Below are 22,662 nucleotides of genomic sequence, written 5' to 3'. Positions count from 1 at the left end.
GAGTTTAATTGGGGAATTTTAATTTTTTTTCCTAGATTTTTTTTAGTTGCATGCCCAATTTATTAATTTGTTCTTTTTCTATTTTATTCATGTAAGCATTGAGAGATATAAAGTTTCCTCTAAGTATTGCTTTGACTACTATGCTCCATAAATTTTGGCATGTTGTCTCATTATTGTCAATCTCTTTAATGAAATTATTGATTATTCAGATTTGTTGTTTAACTCATTCTTTAGAATTAAATTATTTAGTTTCCAATTAATTTTTAATCTTTCTTTCCATGGTCTTTTATTGAATCATGATGTGAAAAGGATGCATTTAATATTTCTGCCATCCTGTATTTGATTGTGAGGTTTTTATGCCTTTGATAAATAGTCAGTTTTTATGTAGATGACGATGTATCACTGAAAAAAAAGATATTTTCCTTTCTATTCTCATTCAGTTTTCTCCAGAAGTTTATCATGTCTAACTTTTCTAAAATTTTATTCATCTCCTTAACTTCTTTCTTGTTTATTTTGTGTTTATATGTACCCACTTTTGAGAGGGAGAGGTTGAGATACTCCATTAGTATAGTTTTACTCTCTGTTTATTCTTATAACTAACATCACCAGGGAGAAAAATTTGAAACTCAAAATCTTCAGCAATTTCTAAATCAATGAACTTTCACACTATTTCCAATTCTTTTCTTCCACTAAAAAAAATCTCTTTTGAATACTTTGGCACATATATTGAACTTTCTTCTTGTCTCTTACCCCTTTACAACCTATAAATGGGGGAATCAGGCATTAGGAAAGTTAGGTGACCTTTCAAATTAGTTCATGCAGAAAATAGCAGAGCTCTATCCTGTGATTCACATATATTAAGAAGCTACTAAGTTGAATTCCAAATATTAGAAATAACTTTAAAGCAGCAAAATGTTCTCTAATATATCTTAGCAAAAGCTGGAAAAAGTACAGCTATAAAAATGAGATCACTGTATTTTAGGTGGAATTTTTGAGCTATGGCCCTGATAGCTCCAATTGGGTTGTTGCTTCTATTGAATTACTAGTTTTTTTATGGATAAAAGTACAGTTCCTATAATAGGGACAACTTTTCTTGTGATAGGTGATGCAGGCTTTCAATTCTCTCTTTTGAATGCAATTAGTTTCCTCTTGTTTGAAAAGGGGTTTTTATTATTTTTTTCTCCTTTTTCTTCTTTCCAGCAGAATCAACTATATACTGATTCAACCTTGAAAAGGAAAACCAACCAATTTTCCAGCCTGTGCACATAAGCAATCCTTTTGTCTTAATTCCCAAATGGTCTCTAACTACAAAAATCTCTCTGGAATTCTATCTGGAATTGCTGCTTATGCCTGATGATAAACTCCCCTTTTGCTAGTCATATGCTGTGTAAACCCTTCCTTATTTAGTTGCTCAATATTTCATCAAAGTTCTCAGGCCTTCATGAGGCCTGTCTGATATCTTCTGAGTTTGGTGAAAATCAAAAAATGTCAATGATCCATACAAATCTAATTTTCTGGTTCACATAACAGTAAGCTTTGGCTTTTTTTCTGATAACAATCTAGGGAGAGGGGCTTTAAGCTATAGGAGAATATATATATATATATATTTTTTTTCTTTATGAAATGGTATTTTGAAGTAAGGGTATCATTTCAAATTTATAATATGTCTTCTCTTTGCATTGCTTGTCCCTCTTTCATCTCTTTCCAGTACATTGTAGAGAGGAAGAAGAAGGAATAAGAATTTATGTAGGACATATTATGTACCAGGCATTCTGCTGAGCATTTTGCAAATATTATCTCATGCTATCTCTATAACAAACTAAAAGATAGGTGCTATTATTATCTCTATTACACATTTGGGGAAACTTGAAGCAGAGATAAAGTAACTTGCCCAGAATAATACAGTTGGTTTAGTGTTTAAGACTGGATTTAAACTCAGTTCTTGACTCCAGGGTAGACACTCTATCTTATAACAGTTGCTGCCTCTAGTATTTGTAGAGCATTTTTGTAAGATATGGACAGCTACAGGGATAGAGTGCCAAATCTGGTATCAGGAAGTCTCATAGTTCTCAGTTCAAATCCAGGCTCAGACATTTAGTAGCTATATTCCTCTGGACAAGTCATTTAATCCTGTTTGCCTCAGTTTACCTTTCTGTAAAATGAGCTGGAGAAGGAAATGGTAAACCACTCCATTATCTCTGCCAAGAAAACCCAAACAGGGTTATAAAGAGGCCAATATGTCTCAATTCCTCTGAGAAAGATAGTGTTGGAGTCAGAAAATCTGAATTTGAATCCCAGATCTAAAGCTTAATAATTCTCTAACCTTGAGTAAAGCCATTGACCTCACTGAGCCATGGTTTCTTCATCTATAAAAAGGGCCAATGATATTTTTGCCACCACCTCCCTTATAAAACATTTGAAAGAAAGCCACTATTTAAACTTAAATCACTCATGTGAAGATATTACTTCTACTAGAACCACATGACCAATTCAGGTGCCTATAAATCTCATTTTATAGACATGTAAATATCTGTATTTCTTTGTTTAAAAAAATATGTGACAATAAAATGATTCTGTATCCAATGTTATGTACAATAAAGTTCAAAGACATATACACTCATATAATATAATCTATTACTTAGATTATTTTTTAACTGTATGACCCTTGAAATAGAATCATTTTTTAAGCCTAGCTTATCATGATTTGGATTTTTTTTCTATCTGAAACACACTATCTGACCTTGAGGTAGTGTGTTTCATGCTTTGCTGAAGGTTTATTTGTCTGTTGACAATTTTGTGTTGATATTGCAGTTTGTTCTAATGAATTACCTTCAGCAGGCTGGAAATTTAGTTCTTTCCTGATGAGAGAAGTTTGGATTTATTTTGTTTTTTGTGGGGTTTTTTAATATTGCATGCCTGCCATCTGGTCTAAGATATTTACAAATTTTCATATGGGGGAGGTCATATCAAAGTTCTAGTTTCTCTACTGCAGTTCCTCTGGTTAATTATTTTTCAAAGTTGTTCAAGTACCTTTATTTGGAGTTGCTTTTATTTGGGAGGTTATAAATCATGGCTCTTTCTTTAGTGTAAGCCTCTCCTAATAAATTGGTATTGTTTTGATTAGCTGTCTTAATTATGTGCTAAGGGAGCCAATTTCATTTCATTTTCTTTTTGTCATATTCCATTGTCCTTTAGTGGACATCTGTTCATACAATGGTCATCATGTTGTATATGGCTTTGGGTATTGTTTTTCTAAGTATAATATTAAAATGATGCCTGTATTTTAGAGTAGATTTTCAGCCTTAAAATATGTAGACAGTTTTTAGTCTCCTTATTTGTTACACACATTTCTCTTCCCACATGCCAGATTGCTAGAACCAACTCCACCCTCTCTCTCAACATCAAATCACTACCATTTTCCCCTCACTACCAGAGGGGGTGGAAGTAGCACTTTTTTTCTTTTTTAGACAGTGGGTTTTAGCTCCTCACCTTTTTAAAAGGTGCTAAATCTAGTACTTTTTCGCTTTTTACCTTTTTCCCCTCCCCAGCCTCTTGTTTTCTTCTATTTTGTTAAGGTTATGAGTTCCTTGAGGGCAGAGATTCTTTCTTACTTTCTTCACATCCCCATGCCCAGTCCCTGACATGTAGTAGATATTTAACAAGCCCATTAATATTTTTTCTTCATTTCTTTTCTTCTCAACAATTTGATTCAATTTCTGTGTACAAAAAAAAGTGCTAGGAACTGGCCCTCATTTCCAAAGTCCAAGTATAGCAGATACTTTTCAAGATGGACAAGAGATAACTATTATTTCGGCTAGGCAGGAAGGTAACCATCATAGCTTATTTTTTTACCATCCCGAGTCTTCCTCTCCCTTTTTTCATGTTGTTTTTTTAATCCAATACTCTTTTAAAATATTCAGAGGTAGATAACATGGCCCTCATTTCTTATGCCCCTTCTCAGGGCAATGATGATGTTCTCTATAAAGCTATAATTATTAACTATTTTGTAATTTTATAAGTAGTACTAAAAATAGTACCATGAGATAAGAATTATGTGTGAATTATTTGAAATGAGAAATGTGAAATACCTTAGTTGGAAGATGGTATTAAAGACATTAAACTGGGAGAGGAACATATTATAGATTAGATAATTGAGCTAAGATCAAAAAGAACTCAAGACTGGAACAAGAGGTCAATTAGTAGGAATTGTAGAAAATAGTAGAATAATAGAAAATTAGTAGTAGCAAGTACAGGGAAAGAGAAGGAAGAGAAAGAAGGAAGAACACTGGATTGATGTCAGAACATTGGCGATTTTGGGAAGGGCAAATTTTTTTGGTTGGTAGGGGTCAAGTTGCAAGAAAAAAGTGAATAAGTTTGAGATACTGGAAACAGTAAAGATAGATGATTCCTTCTAGGAGCTTGGCAGTGAAAGGAAAAAGATGTAGGATGTTAGCCTGGGTGAATAGAAAGGTCACATGAGTTCATCTGAATATTTAAAAACAAATCTTTTATGAAACCTGAACATGTGGGTAGGAAGCCAGTAGAAAAGGAGAGATTGAATATAAGCAAGAGAGAACGAATCATGAACAGAGTAAGCTTCTCCCAGAAACAGGAGAAGATGGGGTAGACCACTTTGGCAAGGAAATGGCTCACCTTTTTCTCTGAAACAATAGTCAAAGTTGCTAAAGGTTTTGGGGACAAGTGAGTAACATGTTCAGATATACAAGTGAGCAAAATTATTCTAAGTACTATGATGAAGATGGATTGGAGGGAGAAAAGAAGGAAAGTACAAAAGCCTACTTACAAACTAATTTTTTACTGTTCATTCTAGTGGTAACATGGGTGGAGACAGGAGAACAATTAACTACAGAAAAGTTCCAGCATGTGTTGTATCTGCTTCTTCATTGTAGAAACCACTTTTCCTACATATCAGCCTTCATCTACCAACCTGTACTACTGTGTACCTTTAGCAGACACTGGGCCTTCAGTGTCTTATCCTTGTGGCATGTATTATCTGGACCAATTCCATAGGCCCACACACACACAACTGTTATGGGGGCAAAGGCAAAACTCTCTGGGTCATTAGTGTGCCCTCCTTGGAAAACTGGGCTTTTTACCACTCTCACTTGCATGTCCATCCAGCTCAGTAGCATTCACCCCATTTAAAGAAATTTTAGTTATGTCTCTGAGGAACAGAGGGTACAGAGGGAAAAAAGTAGCTTAAACTGAAAGGAAATTTTTTTTAAAAGGGTACAGAGAAAAAAGTAACTTAAACTGAATGTCAGGCTTAAATTCCATGACTTAAAAGTGAACACTACACAACAACAAAGAGCTTAGACATCATTTAAGCACACAAATCCATGAAGTTAAATGGCTTGTCCAAGATCATATTAACTCATCAAACTTGGAACATATTCAGTCAATGAGCATTTTCTAACCTTGATGTTCTAATGGGGGAGATAATATTTAAATAGCTAGTTACATATAAGATATATACAGAATAGGTTTTCTAATTGCTTGGATAATGTTATTCTTTAATATAAATTCAAAGTTGAGGCATTATTTACTTTTTTGCTGCCTTTATTGCCACATATTTGAACTAATTGTGAAAAAATAGTATTTAAGTAGGTTGTCTTCCATTTATTTGTTCTCTTCTCCATCTTGTTTCTGAATAGGTTATTTTCCTTTGTCATTTTATAAGTCACTTTTGTTAAAGGCTAATTGCTTTCTAAAAAAATTATAGTGGAGCAGCTAGATAGTGCAATGCATAGAGCACAGGTCTTGAGAAGGATCTGAGTTTAAATGGGGCCTCTGAGAGTGACTAGCCATGTAATCCTGGGCAAGTCACTCAACCCTTATTGCCTCTCCTCCCCCCAAAAAAAATTGTTGAGTTTCTAAACCTGAGAAAAATGTAACCAAAATGTCTATCACATACAACATTCCAAAGCTCCTACTGATGGGACAGCTAGGTGGCGCAGTGAATGAAGCATCAGCCCTGAAATCAGGAGGACCTGAATTCAAACACTTCCTATCTGTATGACCCTGGGCAAGTCACTTAACCCTAATTGCCTCAGGAAAAAAAAAAAAGACAAAGCTTCTACTAGCAGTGACTAGAATGGTTTCCTTTTTTTCCACGAGTTAAAACATGGCTCTAGGGCTTCCTTTTAGACAGTCCCTCAGCTTTTTGGCCTTGCTTTACCCTTTCATCCTGTTCCTAGTTTCCCTCTTCCCCCAGGCCTAGCCTTCTTTTCCACTTGAATCCATCTCTCTTATTCCCGCTGTTCCAAGGGGTACATCTCCTGTGTCTACCTGACCCCTGTTCACAAGCTCTCTTGAACATTTGACTCTGGTGAGCAATGGAAAAACCTTTGTATGATGTTATGCAGTTCGTTCCTTACCTGGTTGCTCTGAAGAGGAGCCAAATAGCAGGAGAGCCACAGGTGGGACATCCCATAGGCCTGTGTTCCTCTACCCCTTTGTGCTACTCTCAGACTTCACTCCTGACCCACTGAAGTAGAATCAAAGGAGTTGATACTTCCACATCAATTTTCAAATGATTGAGGAGGGGGTAGCAGGGGAGAAAGGAAAGCATGGACTAAGTGGGAAATAATGCATATGTACTAGAGGTTTCAAAGAAAAACGCCATCTGTGAAGAGATGTCATGAGCAAGAACAATGTGTAATAAATTGGCATGCTGAACTTAACTTGTTAAAATGGAATTGCTTTTTTGCAATGTGCTTGTGCCGATTCAAATATCTTTATCATTTCCTTATAGCCCTGGAAAGAAAAATATCAATGCGACAAAGCAGAGAGGAGCTTATAAAACGAGGAGTCTTGAAGGAAATCTATGATAAAGGTAAGAGGAATCAGTGTCTTTCACCTAATAAATGTAATCACAACATATGTGGATGTGTTTTCATAAAATCTCAGAGTCAGGGGGTCCTCTGGCCTGACTCACTCTTGAAACATGAATTCCTAACAATCTGATGATTAAATAGTCCTCCATCAATGACAATTCATACCATTTTGGAGAGCTGCCATTTTTAGTATTTTTTTTTTATGTCATGTTAAGAGGCAACATGGAGTCATATTGAGCTGGTCTGAGAGTTGTGAACCCAGGATTTCAAATCCCATCTCAGATACTGCAATAAATTGATTAATTTAGTGAGCCTGTGCACATCACTTAACCTCTCTGTGCCTCAGTTTTCTCTTCTGTAAAAATGATGAACTTGGACTCAATGGCCTCCAAAAAGCTCTACATCTAAGATTTTATGAGTCATGATAATCCTTTTAGCTACTTACATCTATTAAGTACTCCAGGGCCAATCAAAATAAATCTAGTCCACTTTTCCCAAGATGGCCCTTCAAAGATATAAAGAAAGCCATTGTTTTCCCCAGAATTATCTTTTCTTTAAGCCAAATAACTGACTTTTTGCAACCAGTCTTCCTATAAGATGATTTTGAATGCTGTATTGACCTTTTTCTTATTAAGCTCTGACCTATTGATGCTCTCTCTAAAATATGGCATATGAAATTGAATACAGTACTCCCAATGCAATCTGGCCAGGACAGAGCACACTTAATATTTATACCACTCTTAATATTTTAAAGAGGTCCTCATGAGGACCAATTAAAGAAATTTGGGATGTTTAGTGTGGAAAAGAGTTATCTAAATCTTAAGGGTTGTCATGGGGATGAAGGATTTCCTTGATCACAGAAAGCTTAACTAAGAATTTATATGGAAGTGATGGAGAGGCTAATTTAGGATGATTATAAGGAAAAACTTATCTAAAAATTAAAGATATTGAAAAGTATCTTTAATACCTTAAAATATTAAAAGTGGTTAGTTTCCACTCAAAAACTTTACATAGAGAGTGAATTCCACTTGTTAGAAATGCTATTGAGGGGATTCTAATTGAGATAGGGTTAAGCTGCTAGTCCCTGCCAATTTCTAAAATCTGTATTCTAATATAGCAAATGTGAAATTGCCTCACACCTACCTCTCTTATGGTTTTATTAAGTATATAAGTTCTTCAAGATACTGTAAGAAAGACTGATGATGACCATAGCCTAATATTACATTAAATGCATTCATTCATCTTTTACTACAAAGAATAATAATTTTCACCTTTTCCCCCAATATTTAATGACCATATATTGAAAGAAACAATTATACACAGCTAGGTTAAAATTCAATTGATTTTGCTTGGGGAGAGATTTGTTGTTATAGGCTTCCTACAACAAATGTTAAAAATAAATAGCATCTGAAATTGTCTTCATAAATAAGGTTTTGGGCTGGGAGAAATTCCTATATTTAAAGGAATTTTTAGTATAAATAATTATGAGAGAGACAAAGACAGAAAAACAGAAAAAATAAAAGAGGGAAAGAGGAGGAAACTGAGGGAGGAGAGAAAAGATAGAGACATAATAGGGAATATTTGACAGGTCCTTTGCCTAAAATAAATGCAAGTAAGTAATAAAGTAGCAGCTACATTAGTGGCAGAATGAAATTAAAGCTAAAAGTAGATTGGAAATTTCCAACATTTTAAAGTAATTTCAAAAATTATTATATGTTACTGGGACTAAAAAGGATCTCAGGGGAAACTGAGTTTAGGATAAACTAGAAATAGAACAGCACTGAAAAACCACCTAAGCCTGAGGAGTGTTTATGTTGTTATTAAAAGCTCTCCAAAGAACAAGTCATAATCTCATTTATTTATCCCAGCTCCCTGCTTTCTTCTATCATCTTAAAGCCTTCCTTTAAAAATCTAATCTAAATCCTTCATGCTGTTATGTAAATTTTTTAAAAATTTTACTTCTATCCTTAGAAGAGAGAAAGGACAGATAACTGTACATAATGATATATAATGGTCCTTAATGTTCTTGAAAATGAGATAGTGTTTGTGAAGTGCTTTGCCAACTAAATTGCCATATAAATTTAAATTATTATTTATTACCACCTTCAATGCTTGCTCTTATCCAGTTACATAACTACATTGCCCTTAATTTTTCTTTTTTCCAATTTCAGTAATTCATTCAAGTTATAGATTTAATAGGGATAAACGAATTTAGTGAAAAATTACCCTATAGACTATTTTAAGGAAATACAATTTTATTTACTCTTAAGTATGTATAATAAATAACACCAGGCTCCCTAAATGTTGTATAATAGAGAGCCTTACTTAACGAAATCACAGAATTTCAGAACCAGAACAAGACTGAAAAATCATCTAAGTCACTTTAAAGATAAGGAAACTGAGGTCCAGAGAATTTTAATGAATTAGAATAATTTATACTGGCAGAATTGTGATGAGGACACAAGTACCTTGAGCCTTTATTTCTACAACACCATCCTGTTTCTGCTCTCAAAATCTTCTTACTTAAAACAGGTTCTTAATCATCTTTGTGTTACTAATCCTTTTGGCAATCTGGTGTCTCAAACTAAAAAGTGTTCTCACATACATTCATGATAGAAGTAAATGATAAATTTTTAAATAAAAGATTAGTGAAAATAAAGAAGTATCTTTTCCCCTCTGTCTTCACATACCTCTTCCTACCCACTAAAATCTATTCATGGATCCCAGTTTAAGAACTTTGACCTTTTTTTGAAATATTTTTTCTATTTATATTATTTTTATCATTTATTTTTTAAAGTTTTGAATTTCAAATTCTCTTCTTCCCTCCCTCTCATTTTCCCCCTGAAACAGTAAGCAATTTGGGATGTTATACATATGCAGTCATGCAAAATATTTTTATATTTATGTTGTAAATATATATTTATGTTGTAAAAGAAAATATTAAAAAAAATTTGTTTTAAATATCTTTGGTATATAGATCTAGTAGTAGTAGTATTGCTGGATCAAAGGATATGCACAATTTTATAGTCCTTTGGGCATATTTCCCATATTGCTTTCCAGAATGATTGAATCGGTTCACAATTCCAATCAATAGTGCATTAATATTCCAATTTTCTTATATCTCCTCTAACATTTATCATTTTCCTTTTCTGTTATATTACTGAATCTGATAAGTGTGAGATGGTACCTCAAAGTTGTTTTAATATACATTTCTTTAATCGATAGTGATTTAGAGCATTTTTCATATGAATATAGATGGCTTTAATTTCTTATCTGAAAATTGTCATTCATATCCTTTGACCATTTATTAATTGGAAAATGACTTGTATTCTTATAAATTTATCTCAGATCGCTATAAAGTTAAGAAAAGACCTTTATTATAGAAACTTACTGTAAAAAATTTTCTAAACTCTCTTTCTAGTCTTAATGTATTGATTTCACTTGCACACTCAAAAAATTTTAACATAATCAAAATTCTTAGAGGCAAATTTTTGTGTTGAGAAAGTATTGAGAAAAATGTATATTCTTTCCATTCACGTTCAGTTTTCTCCACAGGTCTGTGTCCTTAACTTCTTTCTTGTTTTTGTTTTGTTGTTGCTGCTATTGTTGTTAGATTTCTATAGTTCTGAAAGAGGGAAGACAAGGTCCCCCACTAGTACAGTTTTACTTTCTTTCCGCCATTAATTCATTTAAATTCTTTAAAAATTTAGGTCTTATACTGTTTGGTGCATTTATGATTAATAATGATCTTACTTCATTGTCTATGGTGTTTTTTTAGCAAGGTATAGTTTCCTGTCTTATCTTTTTAAATTACATCTATTTTTGCTTTTGTTTTGTCTGTGATCATGATTGCTATCCCCAGTTTTTTTTGTTTGTTTGTTTGTTTGTTTTACTTCAGCTGAAATATAATGATTCTACTCCAATCCCCTACCTTTACTCTATTGGTATTTGTGTTTCTATTTCAAATACATTGCAAACAACATATTGTAGGATTCTAGTTTGTAAGTCATTCTGCTACTTCTATTTTGTGGGTATGAATATATCCCATTCACATTCAGAGTTATGATGACTAATTGTGTATATTCCTCCATCCCATTTCCCCCCTGCTTATTCTTTTCTCTTTCCTTTCATACTTTTCTTCCTTAAAAGTGTTTGGTTTCCCCCAATCTACCTTCCCCTTCTACCCTATTCTATCTTTTCCTTTCTTCTTCTCCCAGTGTAATCCTCTTTCTCACTCCTCAATTTTGTGTTTTTAGATACTGTCCCATCAAGGTCAACTTACATCCATGTCTTCTATCTAATGATGATAAAATTCTTAAAAGTTACAAATATTATTTTCCCATATAGAAATGTTAACATTATTGGACCCCTAATGTTTTCTTTTTCCTGTTTATCTTTTTTAACTTTTTTAAGTCTTGTATTTGAAAATCATATTTTCTTACTAGCAATGGTTTTTTCATCAGGAATGCTTGAAAGACCTCTATTTCACTGATTAATTCATTTTTTCCTAAATGTTTACATTCAGTTTTGCTAGGTAGGTGATTCTTGTTTGCAATTCTAGTTCCTTTATCTTCTGGAATATAATATTCCAGGACCTCTAATCCTTCAATATAGAAGCTAATAAATTCCTTAAAATCCTAAATTTAGCTGTACAATAGTTGAATTGTTTCTTTCTGATTGCTGGCAGTATTTTCTTCTTGACCTAGGAATTCTAGAATTTGGCTGTAATATTTCTGGGAGTTTTCATCTTAGAATCTTTTTCAGAGGATGATCAGTAGATTCTTTCCATTTCTACTTTAGTTTCTGATTCTAGGATATCAGGGAAGTTTTTCTTGAAATATTAGGCTCCTTTTTTGATCATGGCTTCAAGTAGTATAATAATTTTTAAGTTATCTTTCCTGGATCTGTTTTTCTAGTCAGTTGTTTTTCCAATGAGATATTTAACTTTTTCTTCTATTTCTTCATCCTTTTGATTTTATTTTATTATTCCTTGATGTCTTGTAGAATCATTAGCTTCCACTTCTGCAGTTTCTAATGTTTAAGGAATTATTTTCTTAAGTGAATTTTTGTACCTATTTTCTGTTTGACCAATTCTACTTTTTTTAAGAAATTGCTTTCTTCAGTCAATTTTTGCAGATTTTCTTTTTAGTTTTGTGCTTTTCTAAGCTGTTGAATCTTTTTTTTTCTGAGTTTTCTTGTATCTCTCTCATCAATATTTCTTCCACCTCTATAATTTGATTTTTAAAATCCTTTTTGAGCTCTTCCAAAACTTCTTTTTGTGTGTGCCTGAGAATCAATTCACATTTTCCTTTGAGTCTTCACATGCAGCTTTTTTTGACATTGCTGTCTTCTTCTGAGTTTGTGGTAGATCATATTGGCTCCTTAAAGTTGATAGCTAAATTTTCAGTGTAAGGCAACTCCAGCATACCCCTACCTCTGATCAAACATCTCTCACAAATAGAAAGGATGAGTGAGGGCACCTAGCCAAGAAAAGAATGAATAGAATTGATTGCTTTCAAATGAATGTTTCATTTACATTATGCACTAGAATTTAGAAATAATTTTTCATAATATACAATTAGGTGCTTTGAATTTTTTTGTTAGCAAATTAAAGAAACATTTTATGGATGTTATGTTTAATTTTGAACACAAATACAAATCACAAGAAATGTACAACTTTTATGCAGAGGCTGCAACTTTTTTCTTTTGGTATTATAAAGGAAAAAGCCTGATATTTAAATTAAAAGGTCATCATCTTAAAAATGTGAATAGGTTGCATTTGTGTCAGACAATATTAAGCTTACTTAATTAGTTTAAGGAACTTCCAATTTGGAGATTTCCTTTACTAGAGCAGATTGGCAACTATATGCAATTTAGAATCAGAAATCTAGGTCTAGAAAGAGATCATGTAGTCCAATCCCCTAATTTTACAAACGAGAAACCTGGATTTCACAGGATTTCATAACTTGTCTAAGATAATAAATGTCAATGTTCAGATTTGTATTCAAGACCTATGATACCAAGTCATGGATCTTGACAGTGCATTATGCTATGATCTTCTTGAATCTGTAGTCAGCTCCCTGTTTACTGTACCACACTAATTCTCCTTAGATTTATCCATTCTTTAAATTTCTTGTTTAATATCTGTGGATTGGGGGATAACTAAATAAATTTTGTTACATGAATAATAATATTGATATATTAATTATTATAATATTTATATTAATAAAATATTACTTCTCTGTAAAAAATGACTGAAGAATAGAAGGAAGCAGGGGAAGACTTATATGAATTGACATGTAATAGTGAACAGCTAAGTGGCATTGTGGACAGAGCATCTGGCCTAGAGTGAGGAAAACTTTAGTTCAAATTTGGTCTCAGACACTTAATAGGATGGACAAGTAACTTAACCCTCTTTGCCTTAATTTCCTCATCTGTAAAATGAGGTAGGGAAAGAATGGCTGACCACTCCAGTATCTGTGTCAAGTAAATCTCAAGTAGAGTTATGAAGAATAGGACATGACTGAAATAACTAAATAACAACAACATACGGTGAAATAAACAGAATCAAGAAAATAATATATACTGTCATTAAGATATTGAAGTTAAATACTTTGTGATTAATCTGACACTTTTCAGTTATAACCAAGTGTTTGCCCCACTGAAGAGATCTGAGAATATACCTTCCTCCCTTCTTTAAAGAGATGAAAGGTTTTAAGTGTTAAACACTGAATATACTTTAGGTGATGGGTTGATTAGTTTTGCTGACATGCTTTTCTTTCTTTTTCATTCCTAATATATTATAAGGTCAAAGAATAGGAAGGGATATATCATGAAATGAAGATGATATAAAAATAAAAGACCAAGATTTTAAAAAATCATTTGTTTATTCAGTGTTACATATGTACAGAATATTTTAATAAGAAAAATAATCTATATAGATGATTTCCAAATCTATATATCTAGCCCTAGTCTCTCTTCTAATCTGCAATTCCTTGCCACCAATAAAATAAAGCAATTTTATTGAAACACAGTTTTATCAAAATCTTAAAGAAAAAAAAAGTTTGTGGTTTCTAGGTTGAGAATCCTTGTTTTCTCACTCTCTCACTTGATGATAGCAGTTCTCATGAGTTCAATTATCATCTCTTTACAGGTGATTCCCAAATCTTTATTTCCCACAACTTCATTCTAAACTCCTCACTTGCCTTGCATACTTCTATTTACCCTCACAATATCTCTTTATGTGTCCCCTTCTCGTTACTCACACAACTATACTTGTCCAAAGCTTTCATCACGTCTTGCCTGGATTACTGCAGTTACCTTCTAATAGGTATATCTATCACAAGTCTCTCCCTGCTCCAATTTATCTTCACTTGAGCTACCAAAATAATTTTCATAAAGTTTATCCATATCATTCCTTCTACTTAATAAACTCCAGTGGCTCCCTATTATCTCCATAATTAAATCTAACTCATACTGAAGTCAAGATGTCCACCCTGTGACTGTAATTGGTCCTCTTTGAAAATGAAGGACGAACAACTTAGTGCTTAGCACAGTACCTGGCATATGCCTAAATGTTTATTGAATTGAATTGATCAAATATAAAGTTCTCTATTTAGCTTTTAAGACTCTTAATAATGTAGCCCATTCCTATCTTTCTCAATTTCTTATTAATTATTAATTTTCTTAGCTACTATGATCTAATTGCAACTCTTCACACATTTCCCATTTCCATGTCTTTTTTTTTCACTGATTCATTCCCATGCCTCTTTTTTCCAATCTCTCTTCAAGAGTCATTTCAAATTCTAAGTTTCTGCAGAATGTCTTTCCTAGCTCCCTAAGTGCCTGCACTTCTAAGATTACTCTCTTTCTCTCTCTCTGTCTCTCACTGTCTCTCTGTTTCTCTGTGTGTGTGTGTGTGTGTGTGTGTGTGTGTGTCTGTATGTGTCTGTTTCTCAGTCTTTCTGTTTCTTTCACTTTCTTTGTCTGTCTCTGTGTGTGTGTGTGTCTGTCTCTGTCTCTGTTTTTGTCTCCCACTGTGTGTGTGTGTGTGTGTGTATAGTACTTGTACATGTAATTTCCCTCATTGGAATGTACACTCTTTGAAAATAGAGACTTTTTGTGTTCTCAGCACTTAGCACACACATATGTGTTTTAATAAATGTTTTTTGACTGAATGACCATCTGAAAGTATTTATCATAACTTTCAACTGGCACAAATATTCGTCTCATTTTTAGCTCTGTAGAATGCTTGCTCTCTGATGTTTTGCCTAAAATTATTATCTTTTAAAATTATTTATTTAAAATTAAAATTCACCCTTTTAAAATTATGGGTGAATACAACTGTGTGATCCTGAAAGGAAGGTTATAGATCAGGCTATACCTTTAATATCAGTTATAGATAACCATTTACATAGTGCCCAGATCCAACTAGTTTGCTAAACATCATATAATGAATCAGATTTAAATAAAAAGTGATGCAAAGGAATACAAGAGGGAGAAATTATTCCAAGTTTCACTGAAATATCATTTTTTTCTTCAATCCCTTCCCCTCAAACAAATTATTCTATGACAGAAGACCTTATTAAATAATTGAATTGTTAGGATCAACAGGAATCCTTCACAAATGATAATGATTTTTCTTCCAGCTAGTTATGTGATTAATTACAAGAGGAAATAGTGGTTTTGTCACAATCTTGACAGACGTTTCCAAATGTAGATATGGGAGTTTTTTTCTCAGCTTACTGTTTTCTTTGTTCATCTCACTTTATTTCATTTTGATGATGTATGTTTTCAAAGGGTAGTACAAAAATCCTGAGCTTATTCTACATTTCCTCGTGGAATATTTCCACCACAGCTGATGGTGTTATATAGTTATATTGCTATTATAAATAGTTGTTGTTCAGTCATTTCTGACTTCAAAAACCCATATGGGATTTTCTTGGGAAAGATACTGCAGTGGTTTAACATTTCGTCCTCCAGTTCATTTTATAGATGAAGAAACTGAGGCAAATGGTTTACCTAACTTACCCAGCTTCATGACTTCAGGCTTGGTGCTCTTTGTAATGTGCCACCTAGCTTCCCATATTATAAATAATTCTAATAGCCTAATATAGGCATAAGATCCTTTATATATTTAATACTTTCATAGCATCATTGTGAACCAAACAACAATCAGTTGTTATGTCCATATGACAATAGATATATAAAGGAGCTAGTTAGAAACTCATAGAATTTAAAGCTTAGAATATCTTGTCCAAACTCCATAATTTACAAATTGGGAAACTGAAACTCAAAGAGCTTTAATAATTTGCCTGAGTCATGCTTGAACCCAGGTCTCTAATTCAAATCCAGTATTTTGCCCAATGTTCCTTACTCATGTCCTGTTTTCCCACAATATAATGGCAGTGGGTAAGAAAGACTATGGAATATGGTTACTGATTGAACCAGTTCTGTGAGTTTAGCCCTTCATTGTGTTCTTTCTCATAATCTCGTGAGATATTTGTGACAATACCTTCCTTACAAACTTCTATCCATTCCATATTTTCAGTCAAATAAATAGAAGGGATTGGAATGTTCCAAGGAAGAGTCAGATGCCTTGAATACTTCCAAACTCAATATCATTCATTCAGAAACATACCAATCCCTTTTGATCTCATCTAACTATTTTTGTCATCCAATTGTTTTCTCAGTTTTGTCTGCCTCTTTATAACTCCATTTGGGGTTTTCTTGGATTTTTCTTTACTGGAGTGATTTGCTATTTCATTCTCCTGCTCATTTTACAGATAAAGAAACTGAGATAAACAGTATTAAATAACTTGCCAAGTGACACACAGCTAATAAGTATCCATATTTGGACTCAGGAGTCTTCCTGACTCCAGACTTAGCACTCAATCTATTGCACCATCTAGCTCTCCCTAAGCATTAGTCACCATTAATACCTTTCACCATTTCACTAGTACTGAAAAATCATATTTTCACTAGAGAAAATTATTTAAAACAAGATACAAATTGATATCTTGCACAAGAATAAGTGACAGTCCTTGCCCTTGAAAACTTCCTTAAGATGTCTTCAATTTTTCAATGATGTACTCCTAATTTGTGGAGATAAATAATGAAGAAAGCATACCTTTGTCCTAAAGCCCTCTAACAGTTTTTATTTATTCTTTCCATAGATTGGTTTAATATCCCAGGTGATTAGGAAATAACAGTTTAGAAAACTTTTTCTGCCAATATGTTAGCTTCTTCTTTGCATTTCTACCATCTTAGTCAAATGATTAAATAGTCAATTTTAGTCAAATAATCAAATGGCTTGATCAAAGTCACAAAATCAGAAGATAGAAGAAGACAATCTTAATCTGGTTCTTCTTACTTCTGAGATCTCTAATCATTTTGCCAGATTTTGGGGGGAGGAAGATGAGAAAGCTGTCAGAGTTATGTGACTTGCCTAGCATCACACAGCTAATAAATGTCTGAGATCAGATTTGAACTAAGATCCTTCTGATTCCAGGGCCAGTGTTCTATCCATTGAGTTGCTCCTTTGCCAGACTTTTTAAAAGGGACTGATTCATTGCCTTTGGGAAGCTCAAAAACCAGTTTTTTTAATCCCATGAATAAATAACAATCTTTATTCCAACATCTGGGAACATTCCATATTTCATGAGCACGATGCTCTTCCTTGCCTACACAAAGTATCCATGAGTAGTAGGCTGTACTAGGCAGATTGTAGGAATTCCATAGTAAACCCAGACCCTCCCTGTTTTAGTCATCTCCCTTTCTTGGTGGCACCCCTAACACAGTCCACCTCAAATACTCAGTATCTTCAGGTTTTTTTCCCAAGTCCTCAATTAAAGCCTTCTCTCAGATGATTTACTTATACTAAGGTAGTGATTTTTTAAAATTCCAATCTAGTGTTTCATCAATATAAGAAGTCCCTGGTGAGGGAATTTCTTCTACCAATTCAAACCAACAATTATTCGCAATTTATATTCATAGTTTCCAAGAACTTAAGGCCAGTATATGACAAAGAAAAAAATTGAAGCTAGGTTATCTTGACTCCAAGGCAGATTTTCTATATACTACAGCATATTACCTTTCAATGTGATAATGTTTTAAAATGGTGTCTCTCTGTGAGAAAATAATTATCCCTTTGCTTCAAATGCATTCTGTCATTCTGTTCAAAATAAATATTTAGCAATTCAGAAAGGAAAAAGTTTGGCTCCTTTAAGAAACACCTCTGATAGTAAAAGTTGACTTTTATTTTTAGATCCCTTATTTTTATTCAGTGATGTCTGACTCTTCATGACTTCATTTGGGGTATTCTTGGCAGAGATACTACAGTGCTTTGCCATTTCCTTCTCCAACTCATTTTACAGATGAGGAAACTGAGGCAAGCAGATTAAGTGACTTGCCCAGGGTCATCCAGAGACTAAATATCTGAGGCCTAATTTGAACTCAGAAAGATGAATATTCCTAACTTTAGGTCCAAGAGTCAGCTACACGTCCTTTCTAGGTCTTTGCTAGCTTACTAGTGAGGGATTTATTAACTCTGTGATTATGGAGCCATTGCTTAAAATCTTTGGGTTTTATCATCATCTCAAAGATACCTTTCAACTCTAACATTCTGTACTTCTAAGTAGGTGGTAAAGAATGGGAAGTCCTCAATAAATAATCACCTAGGAAAACAGATCCTGATTGAAAAATTAAGTCAGAAAGGAAACACATCATGCTTTTGGTCCCTGTGCTTTAGGAGTCTTTTGCCCTAACCAAGGGCAAAGTTTTATAACTTAAGGGATCGGATGGAAGGAGATTCCTTCCAAGAACCCTTGGCCAGAAAGGTGAAATATAGCAACCTCTTTTGATGGACCAGATTTCTCAATGGATAATGCAACAAGTAATAAAGGATAATGATGGAAAGCTGATAATAGCTGCCTAAAAATATCAGAATTTTGCAGATAGTTACAGATAGTCCATATTTGGGGAGTTTTTAAAATTAAAGAGTTTTTGGAAAGGATTAGGGAAAATGCAGAAGTTAAGCAAGAATTAATACAATTTAAAGGATGTGCAGCTGCTAGGCTCTTTCTGTCTTTTAAATCTAACTTTTTCAAAGGCCTTTGATAAATGCTAGCCATATGACAGTAAACAAGTCATCATCCTTCAGTGCTCTAAGCAATTTTTTTTTTTTATGCTTACCTGTATTGGTAGGAGTTTCTGCCCTATCCATAATCTCTATCTTGACTTTTTACTCTGCTTATCTGTAGTCAATTAATTCATATTTATTTTTTAATAATCTGTATTGTTTTAATATATAGAAATGGTTTTCAGTGGATTTTGTTTCATGAAAAACATTTTTGTTCCTTTCAATAGCATCAAAAAAATATTGTGAATCCCAAGGTAATTTTTACCACTCATAATATTCTGCCATTATTTACTGCTTAGGGTGTCACTGAAATTTTTTTAGCAAAAATCTCTTGCACTTTCCCTTCCCTTCTTGCAAACTACTGGTAATAGAGATATATTCTTATAGGCAACAAAGCATTTGATTGCACTAAACATATTTTTTTCCTCTCAACTGATCACAACTGAAGAAAGAGTCTAATTACAATTCTTTTGATTCTCCTTTGAGGACTACCACTCATGGCAACTACCAGAATTGTAGGCATGATGTCTGTGAGGAAATAACCAAGTATTAGGGGGCAAGGTTTTTTTTTTTTTTTTTTGTGCATTTTATCTTTAAGTTGTGAAGTAACATAAACATTTCTACAACATAATAAGATTTTTTAAAAGTGATTGTACATGAAGTTGCAAATCTAATATTGACAACTTGCTATTGCTTTCAAACATACAGCAAAACTATAATATAATTTTAAAAAAATTTTTTCTTTCCTCTGTCACCCTATAGATGGCTAAATTAGACACAAATAGATATGTATATATGTAAAATTATTCTGTGCATACTTCTATTTATTAGTTCTTTCTCTAGATGCAGTTAGTGTTCTTCTCATGTTCTTTATGTTTAATTTGCATATTCATTATAGACAAGATAACTTATTTATTCTAATTCTTAAAAAGATTGCTGTACCATATACAATGTTCTCTTGGTTTTGCCCATTTTGCTCTTTATTATTTTGTTCAAGTCTTTCCATATTTTTCTAAATTTATTGAGCTCATCATTTCTTATAGCAAAGAATAATTCAGTCACAATCAAATGCTATAACTTGTTCAGTCATTCTCCAGTTGATGAACATCCAAATCAAATTGATTTTGGTGATGACAAATGCTGAACTTTCCCAAAGATATTTATGTATTAATAATGACCAAATACATAAAATTAACGAATAAATCTTTAATAATGGAACTTTTGGAATCAATCAGTGGAGAGGATGGCCAGTGGAAAAAGTTAGGGAGGACTTTAGTGTCCATGTATTAATATTTTTTCCTCCTATTTACCTAGCCAACTCCGCCTGTATGTTCACAGTACCCAGGCATTCTAACCTCTCAAGCAGGGGTTCTTTCAAAAAATCATTAAATTTAGATAGACAAAAAATTATATCTTATTTTCATTGACTTCTACCTGAAATTTAGCATTTTATTTTTCAATGTTTAGAAAAGTCCATTATTCTGAGAAGGAATCCATGGGCTGCCCAGGTGGTCCAGAATACAAAACAGGTTGAGATCCCCTGCTCTGGAGTAATTTAGATGAAGTATTCCTATCTCAGCACCTAGGAAGGGATGTAAATATTGCAGTGAAATTATAAAGTATAGAATTCTAAATTCCATTTTGCTAGATTGAATGCAGGTGGAGATGTTATTAAATCAAAAATAAAAGGAGTTTCTCTGTTTAGCACCTTCTTGCCCTGACTCTGTCTTGGTAAGTTATTAAACACTGAGACTATGTGAATTTAGAATATAATAATATCAGCTTGTCTTTATATAGCATTTTAAAATTTATAAAGTGCTTTAATAGTATTTCATGTAATCCTTACAGCAACTCAAAGAAACTCATTTTACAGATAAAGAAATAGTCTGATAAAAATTAAATGACTTGCCCAGGATCACAGAGTTAGTAGGTGACTGAGGCTAGATTTGAACTCAGTTTCAAACCCAGTGCTCTATCTACAATGCTACCTACTGCCTTCCCAGTCAGTGATGATATTTTTCCCCTTGGTTCCCACATAACACTTTGCATCTTCATATGTACTTTCCAATTATTTTGTAATATTTCCACATACAAACATGTGTGCTTGCATATATACACATGTATATATTATTTCAAGACAAAAATTGCTAGAAAAAGAATGGTAGAGTTAAAGATAGGAAATGTTGTTTCCTATCTTGGCTGTATCAATCCTTTAATCTCAGTTATTTAATCTATAACTTTGAGATAATAATAGTTGGTTATTGTGATTAAAGTCCTTTGCAAAAGTCTTAAAACATGACATAAATGTTAGTTATTATTGTTCTTTTCACAAGCACAGTTGTTCTCTTCTCCCTTTCATTTGTAACATCAACATGCCAAACTTCTATCAAGAGGGGGGCATAAATTATCCTGTGATAACAAACCTTTGTATATATCTGTTATTCTCAAGATAGTTTCTCAGGATGGGTCATTCAACATTTCCAAATGTTTAGTAAGCCACAATGTGTTATAATAGGTGGTAGCTAACTAACAAATGTTTTTTAAAAAAGACACAAAATTTAGGAAAAAAAAATTATCAGTTACTAAAGGAACTTAGAGTTTAGTAGGGAGATACATAAATATCATATATAAATATGTAAAAGAAAGAAACAGAACAGGTAACTAAAATAGAAGAGACTAAACGGTGAGTACATAAGATTGGTAAAAGCCAAGTGCCATGTGAGACCTAAAGGAGAAAATCAGAGAAGGTTTTATGGAGGAGATAACATTTGAATTGTTTCTTAAATGGTGACTAGGAATTCAACAAGGGGATGGGGAGATGGAGCATTCAAGGATAGGGAAAAACTTAATTAAAGATGTGGAGTTGGAGAAGAACACAACATGGACAGGTGCTGTCAAGTAGTTTGTTTTAGTATAATAAAACATAAAGTATACAATAGCATAATTAAGTATAATATAGCATAAAGTATAATGTAGGAATAGTGTGAGACTGGAAGAGCTTGTGTGTCCTGCTTACTTATGTGCCATGATAAGAGATTTAAATATAATTCAATACGCAATAGCAGATCATTGAAGGATTTTAAGCAAAAGAACACCATGAAGTAGTCTATATAAAAATGAAGAATTTGACTACAACCTTAATAATGGATTAGAATGAAAGGAAGGCAGGAAGACCTAAGGATGTTGTGATACTCCAGCCTATTATAAATAAGGGCATGGGATGGAATGACAGAAGTGAGGAGTGAGAGAAGAAGAATAGAAGAAAAAGATATTGTGAAAGTAGATGGGACTGGAATTGCCAAGTAATTGAGTTGGGAGTTGAGGAATGAGGGAAAGGAAAGAGTTAAAAGATAACTTCAAAGTTTTGAACTTGGGAGATAGAGACTGATGGTACCACTTACAAAATTAATAAAGGAAAGTTTTGAATTTAAAAAAAATAAACCAAGGAGGAGATGAGTGAATTTTGAGGAGCTGGTGGGTTGTACTTTGTAGACATCTGGAGATACAATTCTAGAGTGTCAGAAAGCAGGCAGAGCTGAAGAATGCAAATGTGGGTTGTCTGAATAGAAGAACTATGGGAACAAATGAAAGAAAGCATAGGAAAGTCTTGAGAGAAATCAGAAGAGACCTGGATACAATTTGGGATGCAACCTTAAGGATTCTGAA

General features: G+C 33.2%; 1 protein-coding gene across 9 annotated transcripts in view; it reads left to right on the top strand.

Moving 5' to 3' along the window:
* The window catches only part of PHACTR1 (phosphatase and actin regulator 1), a 622,984-nt gene that overhangs the window by 467,027 nt on the left and 133,295 nt on the right, over nucleotides 1–22,662 (top strand). For all 9 annotated transcript variants that reach the window (XM_031946843.1, XM_023496332.2, XM_031946844.1 and 6 more), the window contains one exon: nucleotides 6,776–6,856. In XM_031946843.1, coding sequence (XP_031802703.1) covers nucleotides 6,776–6,856 — 81 coding nt within the window. The remainder of the gene's footprint in view (nucleotides 1–6,775; nucleotides 6,857–22,662) is intronic.

Source organism: Sarcophilus harrisii, chromosome 1, assembly GCF_902635505.1.
Source record: "Sarcophilus harrisii chromosome 1, mSarHar1.11, whole genome shotgun sequence".
Taxonomy (NCBI): domain Eukaryota; kingdom Metazoa; phylum Chordata; class Mammalia; order Dasyuromorphia; family Dasyuridae; genus Sarcophilus; species Sarcophilus harrisii.
The sequence above is the reverse complement of the archived record's forward strand: the minus strand, read 5'-3'. Positions and strand labels throughout refer to the sequence as shown.